Below are 17,546 nucleotides of genomic sequence, written 5' to 3'. Positions count from 1 at the left end.
GGCGAAGAGGTCGGGTTTTTTCTTGGGATGGCAGACGTACGGGCTTGCCAAAGCTGAGACGAGAAGGACCCAAAAACCACATCGCATCTCGAGTGATTCTGAGGGATGCTGCGCGGGCTTTGGAAGCTACCGCTGGCGGCCTCAGGGTCGTTTGATGATATGGCCCGTGGGGGAACGAGGGGATTCTGGTTGTCAACCTGTGACGCGGCATATGTTCGAAACCGTTCAGGTGACGAGGCCCAACGTAATCCCCAACGGCCCAAATGCAAGATTTCCAGACTCAGGGAGAGCACGAGGGAGACACAAGGGACAGAGAGGCAGAGAGATCGGGTGAAGTGGGTTAGAGTCTGCTGCAAAGTTGCAAGGAGCCGCAGACAGAAAGTAGACAAGCTGGGATTGCTCAACAAGGCCTGGACCGCCTGTGCCACCAAATCTGGATAAGCAACCGGGTGCATGAAGCAGAGAGCGTCCGCCTCTCAGGGCTGAGCGGCTGCGTGCAGAGGACACGACGACCCACGGCGTCCCCCTCGATGGTCAGGCGAAGCTCCGAGGCTCAACGATGAGAGAGACAGGAGTGGGCGGCGGGCTGGTCAGTGCTTCGGCCGTCTTGCATTGCTGGGGCGACGGGCAGCAGATTGAGGAGCAATAAGCAGTTCCAGGCCAGGCGTCGTCCCAAAACGGTAGCAGGTTTGAGGCTCGGCTGCGCAGGGCCCCTTGGGCAAATTGGATACGGACCGGGATTGCGTCGTGGTTCCCAGATCCCCCACAAGACATGCATGGCAAGCGTTGGAAGCATCGTTGCAGACAAGGGAGAGTATAGGGAAGACGGCCGACGAGGTGGAGATGGCCGGTCCGAATCTCTCGAATGAGAGATCGAGATCGGGCGGGGATATCGTCAAGGACCACGATAGCGAGGCCCTGCTTCGCCGCGAGTGTGATCAGGTTCGCCCGATGGCCAGCGTATCCGCCCGTCCACTAGTACCGTCGGCGTGGATCTGCCCTTGAGAGGTTGCAAGTCATAACGGGTGGCTGGACTGCCATGCTGATATTACGGTTATGCGTGGGCAGCGCACACGCCAGCGCAGAGAGACGCGTGCTTGAGATCCGTTTTTCGTAGTGAAATGGAGGTTTATCTCGGGACCCGGAAGAGTCTCGCCCACAGGCCGAGTTGGCGGACGGCATGAAGGTGGGCGGGAACGGCGATGCGGACGTGGATGGATGATGTGCACCGTCTCCTTCGCGCACGGGTGGGAGGTGTCTGGGCATGTGCAATGCCGTGATTACACGAGCCCGACGGGCAGGACGAGAGAAAAGTTTCTGGTCGTCAAGTAGGATTTGGATGTGCATGTAGAATTTTCCTTCTGCCCTCATCTCCCCGAGTCCCGAACCCTGTTTGATGAGGCTCATCGTGCGGGAATCCCGGATTGGGGCTGCGGCTGACTTGTGTGTACGGATACATGTATAATGGTCGTGCTGCCGCTTGCGAGCGCGAAGATGAGGGTGGGGCAGTCAAAACAGCCCCGGATTCTGGGCAAAACGGTGACACAGACTGCGACAAGGGGGTGTTCAGGTTAACGATATTGGAGGGTTCCTGGGGCCCCGTTCCCTCTTCAGGTGAGGATTCGGTGCTCTGAAGTCACGGGCGAGGGGTGTCATGGTCCTTTGGACATGGAATTGGAGCCTGGGAGGGTAGGGTAAACGGGAAGTAGACGGTGACATGGTCGACCTGCAGTCTGGTGATTTGCCGGGAATTAGGCATCTGGAACAGGCGCGGACACTTTGCTTGAGTGACCAGAGAGAACGCGGGACGGCATGTTCCCTGTGCTGTGCGCGAATGGACGTGTTGAGCTGATTGATCAGACCTTGTCGTGCCTTCTCCGTTGGCGGCTGAATATCCGTCACAATCGAAGTCCGAAATGGGTGCAGTCGCCGATTCGGTCGTTGCTACCAATTTTCTCTCACCCTGCCAATTTTCCTTTCTTCTTTTCCGGACTCGTTGTGTGGGGTCATCCCCGGCCGTTCAGGGGGTCCCGCCGTTTCAGATTCGCCAAGATGTCGAGGAAAATAACATGGCTTCAAATTTCGACCAAAGGGCAGGCAGGGGGCCCCGACGCTCCCAATCTCCCGTGGCAGCCAGCGACGAGATGGAAAAGCTGTTAGGGTGGGGTGAGGGGAGGGAGGCGGCGACGATGAGGATGACAAAGACGTTTGCGCTGAATGATCTGCTGCTGCCCGCGTTCCTTCAGCGGGAAACAACTAAACAAGAGGCGGCTGGCGGATCGCACTAGTCTCGCCATCTCATTTTGTCGCACCTTCGGAATTCTCCGCTAGATTGTTTGACGGAGTGGTTTTTATGGCCCAGATCTTGAATCGCGAAATTGCGATGGGCTGGTTGGTTGGTGCGCAGAGTCTCTGTCTACCTAGGAACGAACGAAATCCAGTTTGACACCGAGGGAACCTAGAGGGAAGCGACGGGGGATGGGTTGTTCCGACAAAACAGAAAGGATTGGGGGCAGGACTTGCCTTTGTTCGATGTTGTGCTGCCCCTTGCCGGGCACACCGCCAGCCACCACAGCAGCACGCCCGTCCGTCGAAAGAAACAAACCTGGGTGTCCATCCGTACATGCCATGATGGAACAAAGGAGGCTCTGCCGGGCCTTGCCAACCAAAAGAAAGGGCCAGAAGGGGGGGGGGAGCCGTTGGTCTGTCTGAATATGCTTTGTACACTACCTTACTTGGGCATCCGAGCGCCCTCTTCTCTCCTCCTTCCTCCCCTCCACCGTCCGTCCACCCATCCCATACGCCCAACACGTCAATGTCAACGTCAACGTCAACGTCGTCTCGTTCTGATCGGCAATGATGCAAATGATGACGATGGCGTTCCTACCTCCCGGGAGTGGGGAGAGCGAGGCAAGTAGCCATACTACAGTACATGGGACGAAGCGGGTGGATAATGCCATCTCTCGACGGGGAGATTGAACGAACGGCAAGGCCAATTAGAGTACATATACGAGCAGCAGATATTACCGCGGAGAGTGTTCCTAATTCTGGCTACGAGATAACAGAGACTGTTATGGCTGTCGCCCTGTCAGGTGAAGGTAACATCCATGGAGGGTAAACCCACGATGCAAGCTGTCCCATGCCTCGGCATGTCCCATACGAGGCTTTGCAGGGATTCGCCCAAGGTAAGAGTCGGAGGGATGTCTCTGCCTGTCAAAGAGGCTGCCCGCCGCGAATCAGTAACGAACGAAATAACAGCGCATCCATCATCCAGGCCGGCCCCGGCCTAGCCCCCAGGAACGGAACCTCTCAGGAATGTCGCCCTTTAGGTGTGGCTTTGTCGATCGTGTCTTTGCTCCAGCCTCCGGGGCATGCCATGAGGCCCCGTTCTTGTGTGGACAAAGTCATTCGTGTAGCTGCGTTGGCATCCTGTATACCAATGCGGCGATACCAAATGGGAATTTGAATTTCCCTCGGAAATGAACCACCTGAGCTTACCTACCCGGACCGTAAGGTGAATCTCTCGTTGATAGTCCAACCCCAGGAAGATACCGCCGTCCGTGAGCGACTTGACAGCGCGGATCCCATCCCATCGCGGCAGGATGGAGACCAGAGTCGGAGTGTGCGAGACGGGGCCTTCCCATCCTCGGTCGGCCGACGAAGCCTGCGCCTACAATGACGGACAAGCCGGCCGTTGCCCGTTCGGTGGTTCAATGCCAACATGAGCCTCAACTGCGGACCTCCACCCGTCGTCGCTGTTGTCGTCGACTCCTTGTTTGGGACAGATGGAGTCGCTGTGGTAGGTAGATGGAGAGGAGATCTAGACTAGATCGGGCCCCCCTGGGCCTTGGCTCCATTTTGGCCCTGTCGAATCGCTCAATTTGGCGAGTGTGGTCGATGTGTTCGATCTGTGCCACTGTTTCTGGCAAATGAAACTCGGTGGCATGGACGTCTCCCCCCGTTCCATCGCGACCTGGCACGCCGCAAATGGGGTGGGGGGATCACCAGCGGCATGACCGAGAAGCTGGTTTAAGTGTTCCGTAGAACATACCTCCTTCTTGAGATGGAGATGAATGGTGGCCGATCACGAATCACTAGTCGCAGCTTTTGCCCTGCGGGGGACGTCCAGGTGTCTGTGTTTGCTGTTCAGACTCCAGCTCCCAAGTCCAATGCGTTGAGTTGTATGGGTGGGGGGATGGCCAGTGTTGAATAAGGATGCGTTTGGCTTTTGGCGCTGAGCCGCGGAGAAGGGGAAGGTGGCGGTGGCGGCGGCGGCTTTCACGATGGTGGTTCAAACTGAAACCGGTGGTATGGTCAGCCGAGTTGATTGAGCGCGCCGCATCGGGACAGTGTACGATGTAAACCAGTGGCCAACGGGTAGGGAGAGGAGGGAGGGCTTTCGCATTGGAAACAACCACGTTCTCGACTCTGCCCAAAGGGTCTCGGTGTGCTGCAGCTGGAGTAGTGGCTGACTGGCTACTCGTTGATTTTGATGATGATAGTGTTCGTGGTGTTGATACACATTGTTTGATTCACAGACAAAAGAGATGGCAATCAAAGTTTGCGGCGTTGAACTTTGTGGGGTTTGGGGGAGTTTGGCATGTATGAGATGATGGAATGATCTGCAATCGACATTTAGAAGAGTGACACACGACGCTCCAACGAACCCACGAACCCGGCCGAGAGATGGGATTGTCGGTCGGACTTCCCCCAAAGACGTTCGTTCTGGAGGATCTTTCGGTCTTTGGCGTCAGGGAACATTTGTGGAACTGGAATGCTGGGCTTCCACCGGGTTCAGACCGCTAGGAAAAGAGGGCAACCAGCACCAGAGTCTCGGTATTTCGCTGCAAGGATGGAAGAGAACGAGAGAAAAAGAGAGAAGGGAAAAAAAAGCACAGGACGCCAGAAGGTCTCAACGCCGGCTGAGCACATCAGAGTCAGGCTGGTGGGACATTCGAAAACTAACTCTAGGACCAAGAGCAAGAGAGATAGATACAACTAAGACGGAAGGGAGGGGGGAGGGGGGGTGGTCGACCAGCAATGTGACCAAGGGTGTTTGGGCTCGACTGAGAAGCAAATCCGTTGCAGACTTGTACAGAGGTAGGAAGATGTGTAAGCTGACAATCGCGGAGAGAGAACCGCATGCCATGTTGGTTTTCATTCACCAGGGGATTTTTCTATTCTATTCTCCCTGTCCCGTATTAGTTTTACCACAGACACAGCCGACCTGGGAACATGTCCGAGTGCTCTGTGTGCTACTTGTTGGCTGCGACAGAGGGGCAGACGTACATACTTAGGGTGACCCCTGGCAGCAGCAGACCCATTCCGTCCTGAAAGATGCAGCAGCGCGTCGTGCAGTGGCGAGAAGGGACGGAGGGTGCCATAGTGGAAATGATGGGTTATATCTGCAGCAGTAGTGCCGGACGGTCTCTCCCCAAGTTCCCAACCCCTCTCTATCTACCTATCTTACCTATCTGTAAGAAGTCAATGATCAACCATCGCCATTGTGTGGTGTGCCTCTCTGTAACCGCCGGCCGGAAACGACCAGACAGACTCGACGGACCGGAAGGCAAGAGAGTATTACATGAAATGAACTGGTTCTGTACGCGGCCAAGCCAAAACCAGCTCTCCCCGTGCCCCCATTGGTCCAGTTTTGGCGCCGACGGGCGAACGATGCAAGGTATATGCACCACGCATAGACGTGCATAGGTACATGGCTACATGTTTGGGTGGGTACGGATACTTAGGTACCTGCCTTTAATGCAGACAACGACGGGGGTACAGAGTGGGACCGCAGACTTTTGCTATTAATAGCCCCCGGCCATGTTTCGCAAAACACCTGCGCTCCAGTCACGATGCGAGCCCACACACTCACTCCCTTCCCCTCAGGGATCACTCGCACCAAACTTGGTCAGGGGATGAGTGAAGGAAGAAGGAAGGGGGAGAGAGAGAGAGAGAGAGAGAGAGGGGAAAAAAAAAGGATGTGATCTCCACTCTTTCGGTGTCTAGGTCTCTTGTTCACAGCGAGACCTTTTGCTCCACTTGCGCTGGTGGCCCTCGACCAACCCTCGCGAGCATAGCACCGCCGCTGAAAAGGACGGATGTCCAGTCAGCTTCGTCCATTTGCCATCTCGCCGCGGCAGCGATGATAAACGGCGGCAACAATGTCTGCCACTCACGCAGTCCAGGCTCTTCTGTCGCTCATGTGCTGTTCATCTCTGCATGTTGTTGCAGGGCGCGGCGGAAGGGGATAAGATACTAGTAGATGCTCGGTCCGGGCACACGAGATTCATCATACATGAATGTGATAGGTACCTGGTTCGACAGTCCGTCAGACGGACGGATGATACGGGAGAGCGGGCAGTAAACCCCCCCCCCTCAAAGGGCGACGGCTCTAAAACAACAACAAATGGACCCAAGGACGGACACCAGTCCAAGTGCTCTTCAATGGCGGCGGCGTAGTGTGGCAATAAAACCTATACTTGTGCCTGGTGCAGACCAAACTCACCAAAGCCCACGGATGAGGCCTTCACCAAAACAATAGCATCTGAACCGAACCCGACACCCTGCAGACGGACGAGACCTCGTCCTCTTTCTCTCCCATCCCTTCATTTGCGCGCTACGGTTTGGGACGGTGGGCAGGGAACTCGCTCTGTCACTTGCCCTCAGTACCTCTACGTCAAGGGCAGTACGTACCTCTCGTACCTTGCCTCGCGAATGCTAAGATATACTACCTTACCTCGGGCCCTTCCAGGGTTCTCGCGGTGGGCCACTAGTAGTCCAGAAAAGGACCCCTACCCCGGTCGTCCCAGTGCCTCGCCCGCCCTCAACTGATGCCTCGAGGAGTCGAGCTAGCTACCAGCCCTGCCCCTGGGGGGGGGGGGGGGGGGGGATCCTCCCACCTCCCGTAGTCCTTGCCTTGGACCAGCATCGCTCATGCGCAGGCCCTAACGCAGCCCGCCCACGTCCATTTTCGACCGAGAGGACCCATTCCTCTCCAGTCTCGCGTTCCCAGTCGCTTGCGTGCAGCCAGCAAAATCGGTCCTGACACTGGTATCGGGTACCTAGTTCCTCCCAGCTTCACTGCGCCAGTACCTGCGCCGCCCAGCGTGTCGTCCGCCGCCCCTCATACACCCCTCTCCCAAATCTAAAACCCAACCCGTCCAATCCCCTCATTCCTGTCGCTGCTGCCGCTGTCGCTGCCACCCTTCCCTGTATGTACAGGTAGGTTGTTGCTCGCTGCTGCTGCTTTATGACTGCTACTGGCCTACTGCTACTGCTACTGCTACGACAACCGCTGCTCCTGTTGCTCCTGTTGCTCCTGTTGCCGGCTAGCCAGCCCCCGTCTTTCTCACTCCCAAGGCCCTGTGTCGGGTCCTTCTGTCGAACCCTTTCTCACACAACTCCACCCCTCTCAACCATCCTCGCATCCTTCCACCACCACCGCCGCCGCCGCCTCTCTTACCATTTCGTCCTTCTCTCCCCCAAAATTCCCAATTCCACCCCCTCCCTCTTTCATTCCCTACACCTGCCTTACCTCACTTCACCTTGCCTACCTCCCAACCCTCAACTCTGGCCCGGTGCTCTTCCCAACCGGCGAATATCTTTTACTTCATTCGCTTTTTTCCCACTCCCACAACTTACTTACTTTACCCGCCCTCACACTTCATCCATGTATCCGTATTGACCTGGACGGTGCCACATCTCTGTTTCCCGCCTACAGCATGTGCTAGCCCCCGAGCCGCCGTTTTCGTCGTCACCACTAGCCATTGTTTTCTCTCTTCTCCATTCTCTTCCACCACCAACCGCTTACTCTATTCTCTGTCTCTCTCTCACTCTCTACCTATCACCCACTACCTCCCCTTCTTCGCCTTCCACTTTACCCTCTGCCCTGCGCTCTTTTCTTCTCTTCCCGACCTTGACGACGACTTCACCTCTTTCTTTCCCCCGCCCACACCAGAGAAGGACCCGCCGCTTACGAACAGTCCCCCCCGCCTTCTCTCCGACCTGAACTATTCTTGTCGCAAGACTGGTCACCTGCCCATCGCACACTGCGGCACCGCCCCGAGTACGAGGAGGACCAAGGACCAGAGAGGGAAGGAAAAGAAGAGACTTCGGTCCTGCCGAGACTTGGACCACCAAACCCCGCCGCCGACGACGACGAACGACGACGAGCAGAAACATCGACGGGATTCAGCAGCGCTGTCCTCCGATCTTCACCAATCGCCTACGCCCTTTTCCTTCTTTCAACAACACCAACCGCGACTCCCGCCCCTTCAACCACCACCCGCCGCAACCATTTCTTTAACCATTACGCCCACGCTGCCCCCCTCGGCTTACGCAGTCTCGTCGCCCGAGACTGCCGCCAACACGTTTCCCTCGCGCAAGAGGAGAGAGAGAGAAAAGGGAGTCGGGCAGCCCATTCCAAAGGTGCACAAAACCATGCCGTCAGCGGCGGCGAGGCGGGTCTACGAGGATCAAATCCCCTCCTTCATGTCAGTCTTCGACCTTGACGCGGAGACAATCGCAGCCCAGGAAACCCTCACGCTCGTCGACCCTAAGTTGATGGACATGGAGGCTGCCGGGAAATCCTTGGCCAACCCGGTCCAGCATCTGCGGCCCATGATGCCGTCCGATCCCACCCACAAGCACCACGACAGTACCTCTACACAGGCATCCGAGTCTGCTGAGTCTTCACCTACGACGACGCTCTCGACGAGCGACTGCTCCCCGTTGTCGGACCCGTCTCCCTCGTCTTCCCCGGACTCCCCCGTCAACCTGATTCCCCTCAGCTCTTTCCCGGCTACCTCCTTTGGCGGCCTTGCGCCCTTGTCTTCGATGAATTCTTTCACTGCGACGGAAGCCACGAGTTTCGGTCGACCAATGACGTCGCCCTCGCCTCGCCGTCCCAAGAATATGAAGGGTCTGTCGATCCAGCCGCCCTTCGCGAGCAACGCGGCCGCGACGCTCGTCTCTGAACCCGCATCGCCCTCTTTCATCAAGCCCACCATCCCGGCAATGAAGCGCAAGCCCAGTCAGTTGAGCCTCAACACCAAGACTTCGGACCTGGTCATGCGGAACACACTCGACGTCCCCGGCACGCCTGGCATGGCACCCATTTTGCAGAGGCGCGCCCTCAAACACTCGACCTCGTCTCCCCATATGCTGCCTTCCCTGAAGTCCGCGACATTTGGCCCCCCCGGTGGAATGACCTTTCCCAAGGTTCTTGAGAGGAACGAGTCGGGTCTATCGGAGTTCTTGAGGCCGACAAAGGCCGGCATCGGCGCTTCGTTTGACACGACGATTGTCGAGGAGGAGTCGCCAATCAAGACCCAGCTCGCCAGCCGCGCCGCCCTCGACTTTGAGCCGTACCACGAGAACGAAAACAACGAGGATCAAAAGACGCCCGGTTACCCTGACGGCCCCATTGCAATCTACGAGGACAATGTCTACCTCTACCTGGAGCCGACTGCCGAGGAAGCCTCAAAATTCGACACAGTCATAAACGTTGCACGGGAAGTCAGCAACCCGTTCTCGTTTCTGCCAAAACCGGATGAGCCCATGACGGACTCTCCTGCAATCCTCAGTCCCATCCCCGATACCGCCGTGTCAAACGCTAGTTTTTCCACGGCTTTCGAGTTCCCCACCAGTGATAGAATCGAAACACCGACGACGCCCAGGGCCATGTCATTCTCCGTTCAGCGCCCAGAGTACATCCATATGCCCTGGGACCACAACACAGATATCGCTCAGGACCTCATGCATCTTTGCGAAACAATTGACACGAGAACAAAGGAGGGAAAGAGGGTCCTTGTCCATTGCCAACAAGGCGCAAGCCGGTCTGCCAGTCTCATCATCGCGTACGGACTTTACCGGAACCCCGACCTAAGCGTCAACGACGCCTACTACGCAGCTCAGGAGAAGAGCAAGTGGATCAGCCCCAACATGAAGCTCATGTACTGCCTACAGGACTTCCAGAAGCAGGTCTCCAAGAAGAAAGCGTCGCCAGGCTCGGCGTTTCGCCCCCGTGCCGGACGTAGCCCCACCAAGCACCGTTTAACGCTTTCTGCAGATGCCGCTATTGACATCGCACCCAAGGAGCCTTTGACAGCTCCTCTCCCAGGAGAGAAGGAGGGTAGCTCAGGGAATGCGAGCCCAAGCAAGAGCAGTCCTACTCGTGCCAGGGGTCACTCGACGCCCGGCAGCCAGCCAATCTCACCGGGGCCATCATCGGCACCGTCGAGTTTTTCATGGTCAGAAAGCGAGAACTCTGCAAAGTTTGGAAGTTTCGACATCGACCGTTTGCTTCCTTCCAAACCCGCGCCGCCTGTTTCGGGTCTCGTACCTTCGTCATCGTTCTTCTCCAGGCCACCACCTTCGCCTGGCCCACCCCCCTCGCCTGGTTTTGGGGCACACCGATTCGGCCCATCTGCCGGCTTCGGATTCTCCAGCTTGAATCTGGGTCCGGCAACAGACCGCCGGACGCAGCACGCTGTCCACACGGAACGACCGCTCACAATGGTTGGCGCGATTCCCGACGATGCGGCTCTCATGTCGCCTAGAGCAGAGACGATGACAAAAAACCCGCTGCACGCTTCCTGCAACGAGTTCCCAGGGATGCGATTTGTCGAGGTACCGCCGACCCCAAGCGAAGGTCTGTTCTCGCCTCGAGAAACAATGTTCCCCAGGGATCCTTTCTACCCTTTCGGACGCCCCACTCAGGTGGCCGATCCGCGAAGTCCGCCTACAAAAGGTGAAACGCCAATTGTGAGGTCTATCGACGAGCTGCTATGACCGCCGCCAGGACGGGACACACCGCCACTAAGCCATTAGCACCAAGCCCGTCTGGATCGGACTATTTCGGCCACACTCGGCCGAACTATTGGCCATTGTTGCTATTTTCTGCGACACCAACCGGTCGACACGAGTGCATTGCGACAAAGCAGTAATGCCGACTGCCATACCTTCCTCGTACTTCGTCCCAGGTTTGCAGAAGAAGTGAGCCCGAGGCCATCAATCGAAATTTTCGCGCCATGCAAGCCGGGCAACCATTCCAGTCCGTTGAATGTTTCTACGGCATTCACACGCGGCGCATCGATCTGGATGAGAAAGGGTTCTCGGTGGCATATTATCACGAGATTTCTCGCCTCGTGGACGCCACCGATGATCTAAACCAGACGTACAATCTGCCCAATCTACCTTGTCGAACACGACAAGCTCTAGGAGGAGCTTTATCAACCGTCAAGCCGGCATTTCTTTTGTCATTTTCGAGCCTTCCTTTCAGAGCGCAGCGAGTGGCGAATTGGCGATGGAAATCGCCATGCTAGCACTTTGCGAAAAACAAAAAAACGTACTTTACTACCATAAACCGAAATGTGTAATCTAGAGCTGTGTCCTCCGGACGCGAATATTGGAACGAAAAGGTGGGAAACGGATTCCCCCCATTTGGACATGAACAGGCAACGGGACGGGGGTTCGGCCATCTTACGTGTAGTCGTTTTCGAGTGCGCCAACATTTTGGACCAAGGAGTTCAGGGGGAGGGTGGATTTTGCTTCACAGAATTTCTTCACGATGCCATTTTCCCACGGGGACTGGTTGGCTTGGAGAGAAGACGGCTGTCGACGAATTTTTTTTTTGAAACCCTCTAAAAGAAAAGATCCCCGACACCGTCACGTTTTCTTCTCTTGTGTTGTTTAGTTCGGATTTTTTCTTGCTTTTTCCCCTCGCGGGTCTATCTACGGATGACTTTCCGCAAACGCATATGGAGTCCAGGAGAAAGCGGAGGTGAGGACGAGATGATCATACCATGACGGCATGGCTGGGGGAGGAGGGACGGAGGGTGGAAGGTAGATGGCTTGGAAAATAACTGAGAAGCCACACTTTGTGTGTCAAATCTGCTGCCTGTTTCTCGCTATGAGGAGTATGGCGTGATCGCCTTCCTGGTGCCTGGTGCTGTTTCTAATCGTGAGACTCGGCGTTGCTGGGAGATGATGTTGGGTGGCTGACTTTTGTAGGGGGGAAAGAGAGAGAGAGAGTTGATGCGAGCAAGGCAAGAAAGGGGTTATCTTCACTTCCCTTTACGAAGTGAAGGAAACTTGAGGGTTAGGAAGGATCTCCAAAGCTGCTTTCTGAATGATCTGTCAATAGCGAAATGCCAGTCGGCACCGGTTGGACGGACACTCCGTAGTCTCATCTGCGAGTGTGTATGTGTATGCTTGCTGCTTGCTGCATGTGCGTAGATATGTGTCTATAAGTATATGGGTTTATATGTATACATGAACTTGTATCCACGAGTAGAGCTGGGAATGGGAATCGGAGGTACTGGGATAGAACCCACCCATGGATGATGGAGATGGGACATGATCGATAACATGTATTTGGATATCTCAAAACGGTGGAAGGAGAAAAGAGGAAGGAAAAGAAAAACAGATTGGGGGGAGGGGGGGCGAAGGGTGGCGGTGTTTGGTGCAGAAAAAGAAAGTAGCAACACTGCCAGCAAAAAATAAACCGTGGCCACCGCAATTCTGCATTGAAAAGGGGAACAGAAAGAACCTTCTCCGGCTGTGCTCTGTTGCTCGATTGACGTCTCTTAGCAAGCGATTACTTTCTCTTTGGAAAGTCTCGACGTGTTCTACGCCAGCCTCCGACAAACAACATCACGAAACTTCTGGCCCCAAAAGGGCTAGGAGGGAAGAAGAGGCACTACACAGCCTGGGGGAGCTACAGCAGCAAGTACCTCAAATTGAACGAGTGCCACTCTCCTACGGCCTCTCACTCCGTCTTGCCGGCGGCGGCGGCGCGCTTCGCGACCTCCTTGGCCCTCTTCTCCTTTGTCGCGATCTGGGCTTCGGCCCCGATGGCGCCGAAGACGAGGGAGACGCCGAGCCATTGCATGCTGGTGAGGCTGTGACCGAACGCGAAGACGGAGAGAGCCATGGTGACCATCTTGCGGGTGACGGTTACGGTGACGAGGAGAACCGAGGAGAAGGTTGAGAGGGTGTAGACTGGAAAGAGCGTTAGATAACATTGGGCCTCGGAGGAAAAGGGGGGGGACAGAATGAGGGAGGGCTGAGAGAGCATACAGATAAACACCTGGCCGACGGCGCCACACGCCGCGAAACCCAGCACATCCCACCACACGGCGGGGTACCGCGCCATGAAAGCCAGCGCGGCCTTTAGCTCGCCCGCGTTGCCGGCGACGTCCATGCCGAGGTACTCGCCCAGCCCCGTGTGCACCAGCCAGGGGCTCAGTACCAGGTAACCGAGAGTGACGGCGGTGCTCATAAGGTTGTTGGCGCACATCATCTGCGGGCCCGTGTACCCCTTGAAGGTGCTGAATATATAGTCCTGGGTACTGTTGGTGAGACCGTCGAACAGTAGGTTGATGGACAGCAGGAGCATGCCCCAGGGCATGTTAGCGTCCGGGTTGACGACCGACTTCTTCTTCTTGCTGCCCGAGTGCAGCGTGAACACCGCCACACCCGCGGTGACGCCTGCGACGACGAGGTACTTGTACAGCGGGTAACGCTTGCCGAATAAGGTGGTGTGGAGGAGCATGACGGGGACCAGCTTGCAAGACTTGGCGAGCAGGAACGTGATGTAGTCGATGTGCGCCAGGGAGGCGTAGCCGAAGGGCGACGCGAGGGACGAGGTGACGGCGACGAGGGCGAGGGGCATGACGATGCCGCGCGAGGGGAAGACGGGCGGTAGAGATGTGGTGCCGCGCGAGGAGAACCAGAGATAGAGAAAGCCCGTCGTCGCAGCGAAAAGAGACTGAATCGTGTTGAGAAATACGGGGTACTTGAAAACCTCGGGCTTCGAGGCCGGGCCGTAGGGTGTTGTCGTGAGCTTCTCTTGGAGGTAGGCCCACGTCAAGCTGTGCGCAATCCAGAGTCAGTCAGCCAAAGAGGCCCAGATGTGTGGCAATGCAGAAAAGAGGTGGATATGCGACGACGTACAATGAGGCGTAGATACCGCCTACGGCGATCAAGATCTGCACTACGCCGGCCTCCTTTGCCTCAACGGGAGCGGCGGGCACGGAGACCTTGCCGTTGGATTTTGAAGACGTTGCTGTCGTCGCGACTCCATTGCCGTGGCTGGGTGTCCGCGCGAGGGCGTCGGCCTTGCTAAAGTACTCGGACGACGTCTGCCGACGGATGGGAGTGGCCTGCTTCGAACGCGCCATTTTGGTATTCGGCGATGCCTATGTTCCGTTTTGTTTCGTGTGGTGTGTAGAGCGTGACCTGAACTTGCGTGAGAAGGGAGAAGGCACGGTTGTAAAAGGAGCGAGCGACAACCACTCAACGACTACGTGTTGGTTCGGGGTCGGGGGCGAAAGAAAGACAAAGATGAAGAAAATATGAGACAGAAACACGAGGAGGAAGCATAAAGAGTCTCGGGATTCGAGTTTGTAGTTGATCCAAGAGAGAAAGACGGACACCGAAACAACACAAAATGAGAACGTAGATAGGGTAGCTGGCCAACGAAAGTCAGTGACAGCTGGGGCAGATGACAGGTTGGCATCATGCCAAAATGAAAAAAGATTAAGGTGGGGAGCTCACATCCCAAAGTCGCTCCAGGGTCCCTCTCCACTGCTTGTTTGCGGCCGCTCTAACCTTATCAGGAACCACCAGCCCAGCCGATTCTCCCCTCTCCCGATCGGCATTACACACAGGTACCCAGAGCCCCGCCCAGAATTGGCCAATCATAAAAGGATCGCATCTTGACCCTGGATGAGTCGCAAACGCTCCCTTGACCAGTTTGCCAGATCAGTCGCCTGTCTCCATCCCAAATCGACTTGACAGACTGAGACTACACAATTCCTACTGCGCCTACTTTGTTTCATCGCTATCAGCCAGATGTAGAGAATATGGTAGAGCGTACCGGCCACTAAAGCAATGCATCTTGTCGTCCACTGCATACTTTCCTGCATTGGCCAGATTCACAGGAAGCATACACATCAGTCACATCAAGGACGTTGGGGCAACTGTTTTTCTGAGCGGCCTTGCTCAAACAGGATTGTCTGCCTAGCTATGGGTTAAGCGTGCTATCTAGGATCCACCTGGCATTGGAGAGCCAATACCGTAGGCAAGACTTCCATAACCCAAGACCAGCAGAAATACGTAGGCAGGCCACTAAAGGTATTTTCGGATCGTTCGGAGTGTAGGGGTAGGATGACTTTCGAGAGGAGGATGTGGAGTGAGTTGAAGGCCGATGTCATTAATAGTGCTCCGAAGCTGCAACTCTGCTTCAAAGAGGTATCCGCGTGAAGTAATCATAAGTCGTGCCGTATGTTCAGTTCCGGAAGGCTGAATACAAGAATCCCTGTCCGTAGACCCGGGGATCTCTTTTGCCTGCCCAAACGTTGACCGGAGGACCACCCTCCCAAAAAAAAAGCAACGTTGTGTGCGCAACGATAAAAAAGCGAGAGTTGAGGACCAGCTTGGTGACCGATATTGTTGCACGCACGTCTGGGTAATCCGTCGACCCAGGTATTTTCGAAAAAAGCAAAGAAGCAAGTGAGTTGTCGCGTCCGTCCTAGAGATGGAGTGTGTGGAATTAACACCCCCTCATCTCAGATATCAAGCCTTGCGGCCAAAGTCTGCATTGTCCAGCGTCTGAAATTAGATGTCGAACTGTGGAAGGGGCGAAAAGTTGGTCACTTTTTTACTCGGGCGAAGTAGCAGTCTGACGGCGCATCTTCTCCGCCTCGAGGTTCTCGTAGAGAAGGAACAGAGCCGACTCGTTGGCCTTGGCAGTTCCCATGATCGTGAACATGCGCTCGCCAGTGTCATCGTGAGGAGCCTGGGAAGGTTAGTCATATTTCAAGTATTTGACTGGAATCACTGCATCTTACCTTGGCAATAGAAATGCGCGCGCCAGAGGTCTTGCGGATCTCCGAGATCTTGCTGCCGGCACGGCCGATGATGCAGCCAACCATGTCAGCGGGAATGCTAATGTTCTGCGTTTGAAGCTCTTCGCCGTTCTCATCGTGGGTCGGAGGGCCGCGGGAAGCAGCGTCCGAGTCAGAACGACGACCATAGGGACGGCCGCCACCGCCGCCGCCACCGTTGTTGCTGTTGCTATTAGTGCTGAAGTCGGCACCGTTGCCCGTGCGCATGACACGCGGAGCGGAGTAGTCGTTGGAGCGACCACCGCCAGAGGAGAAGGTCGCGGTCGAGCCACCAGTGGTCGAGGTGGTGCCGGGCTGCGTGCGAACGGCAGGGTTGTACAGGACAGTTCCTGTACCCCTTTGCCAATCATCGACGAGGCACTTGCAGATTTCCCAAACGGCCCCCTTGATGCCCTCGGGAGTACCCTGAACCTCAACGATACGCTCAGTCGACTGAGGGAGCATCTCCTTCTGGGCAACCATGCGAACACCCGAGGCGTCCTGGATGTGCTTAATTTTCAAGCCCTGGCGGCCAATGATGGTTCCCATCTGGTTATGAGAGATCAGGAGCTTGATAGCTAAGAGGTTGTCAGCTAGGACTGTTGGGATACATGGAAGGGAAATCATACGGTGAGTGCCGTTGTTCTGGACAACGCCACCCATGCCCAGGGAGGGAGCCCCCTCAAGAAGGGCGCGGGCAACGATAGAGTAGGCCTCAGAAACGGACTGGCAACCACCAGTGATAGTGAGAACGCGGTCATGGACACCCTGGACCACCTTGCTGACGCCGGCCTTGACACCGGTCTCGTCGCGAAGGTCGGCAACGTTCTTGCCCGCCTTGCCAATGATGACGCCAGCCTCCTTGGAGGAAACGATGGCCCTCAAAGTGAGCTGTGCCTGGGCATACTCCTCGTCGGTGCGGGGCGCGGGCTCGCCGTCGGGGCCAAGTCTGACCTCGTCATCAATTTTGAGCTGATCGAGGGAGCCAACGAGGTCGTTGCCATTGGAAGCAATGTTCTCCTGGGCAGACATAATGACTGGTCTGGGATTCGAGACGGATATGGTTCAAGGTGGTGAATTAGAGCCGATGAACCTAAAAAACAGAGTTAGTAGGCTGTGACAGTTGGGGGAAATGCCTAACATGATGATCGGGATGTTGGAAAGGAGGGAAAAAAAGTGAGGCAGAATGGAGGGTAAATATAAGGGCAGGGGGGGAGGGGGGGGTTGCGATTTTGTTGAAGTTGTGTATGCGACCATAGTCACAACCAGAAAAGAAGATGCTGATCTCCTCTATCCTTCTGATAAGACAATAGCTCGTGTAAAACATCTGAAGTACACCGTGCGGTGCTAGACAGGTGTAGTAATAGCTATAGTGCAGGCGTCGCAGTGCAGCTTGGAGTGCAAGTGTAGTGCGCGCATACTTTGAGGAGGGTTTGTAGAATACTTGTAATAATTACCTTAGGATTTCCGAACTTTCTAAGCAGAAAGGCGCGGGGTCTTGCTGCTGAAGGTGTGGGGACTAGGAAGGTAGCCGATGGGAGTTTGTGAAAGATGTGAAAGCCGGCTGTTTAGCGCGACAGGACGAATTGTCAGTAACTGAACTGAGATGTTGCTAGAGTCCCCAAATAGTTGGCTTGTTGGAGTCGCGATGTG

General features: G+C 55.8%; 3 protein-coding genes across 3 annotated transcripts; 1 reads left to right on the top strand and 2 right to left on the bottom strand.

Moving 5' to 3' along the window:
- Positions 1-8,442: 8,442 nt before the first annotated feature.
- CH63R_02831 (Dual specificity phosphatase) lies at positions 8,443-10,794 on the top strand (the record flags this gene model as incomplete). The annotated part of the gene is made up of 1 exon (XM_018297806.1): positions 8,443-10,794. The coding sequence occupies one exon, from the start codon at positions 8,443-8,445 to the stop codon at positions 10,792-10,794; it is 2,352 nt and encodes a 783-aa protein (XP_018162622.1).
- Positions 10,795-12,772: 1,978 nt separating this feature from the next.
- Positions 12,773-14,186, bottom strand: CH63R_02830 (UAA transporter; the record flags this gene model as incomplete). The annotated part of the gene is made up of 3 exons (XM_018297805.1): positions 12,773-13,005; positions 13,084-13,877; positions 13,960-14,186. 3 exons carry the CDS (start codon positions 14,184-14,186, stop codon positions 12,773-12,775), a joined length of 1,254 nt encoding a protein of 417 aa, XP_018162621.1.
- Positions 14,187-15,667: 1,481 nt separating this feature from the next.
- CH63R_02829 (KH domain-containing protein) lies at positions 15,668-16,925 on the bottom strand (the record flags this gene model as incomplete). Its single annotated transcript, XM_018297804.1, has 3 exons — positions 15,668-15,805; positions 15,858-16,471; positions 16,523-16,925. The coding sequence occupies 3 exons, from the start codon at positions 16,923-16,925 to the stop codon at positions 15,668-15,670; spliced, it is 1,155 nt and encodes a 384-aa protein (XP_018162620.1).
- Between the last annotated feature and the right edge of the window lie 621 nt (positions 16,926-17,546).

Source organism: Colletotrichum higginsianum, chromosome 2 (genome assembly GCF_001672515.1).
Source record: "Colletotrichum higginsianum IMI 349063 chromosome 2, whole genome shotgun sequence".
NCBI lineage: Eukaryota > Fungi > Ascomycota > Sordariomycetes > Glomerellales > Glomerellaceae > Colletotrichum > Colletotrichum higginsianum.
This window is presented reverse-complemented; position numbering and strand designations above follow the sequence as displayed.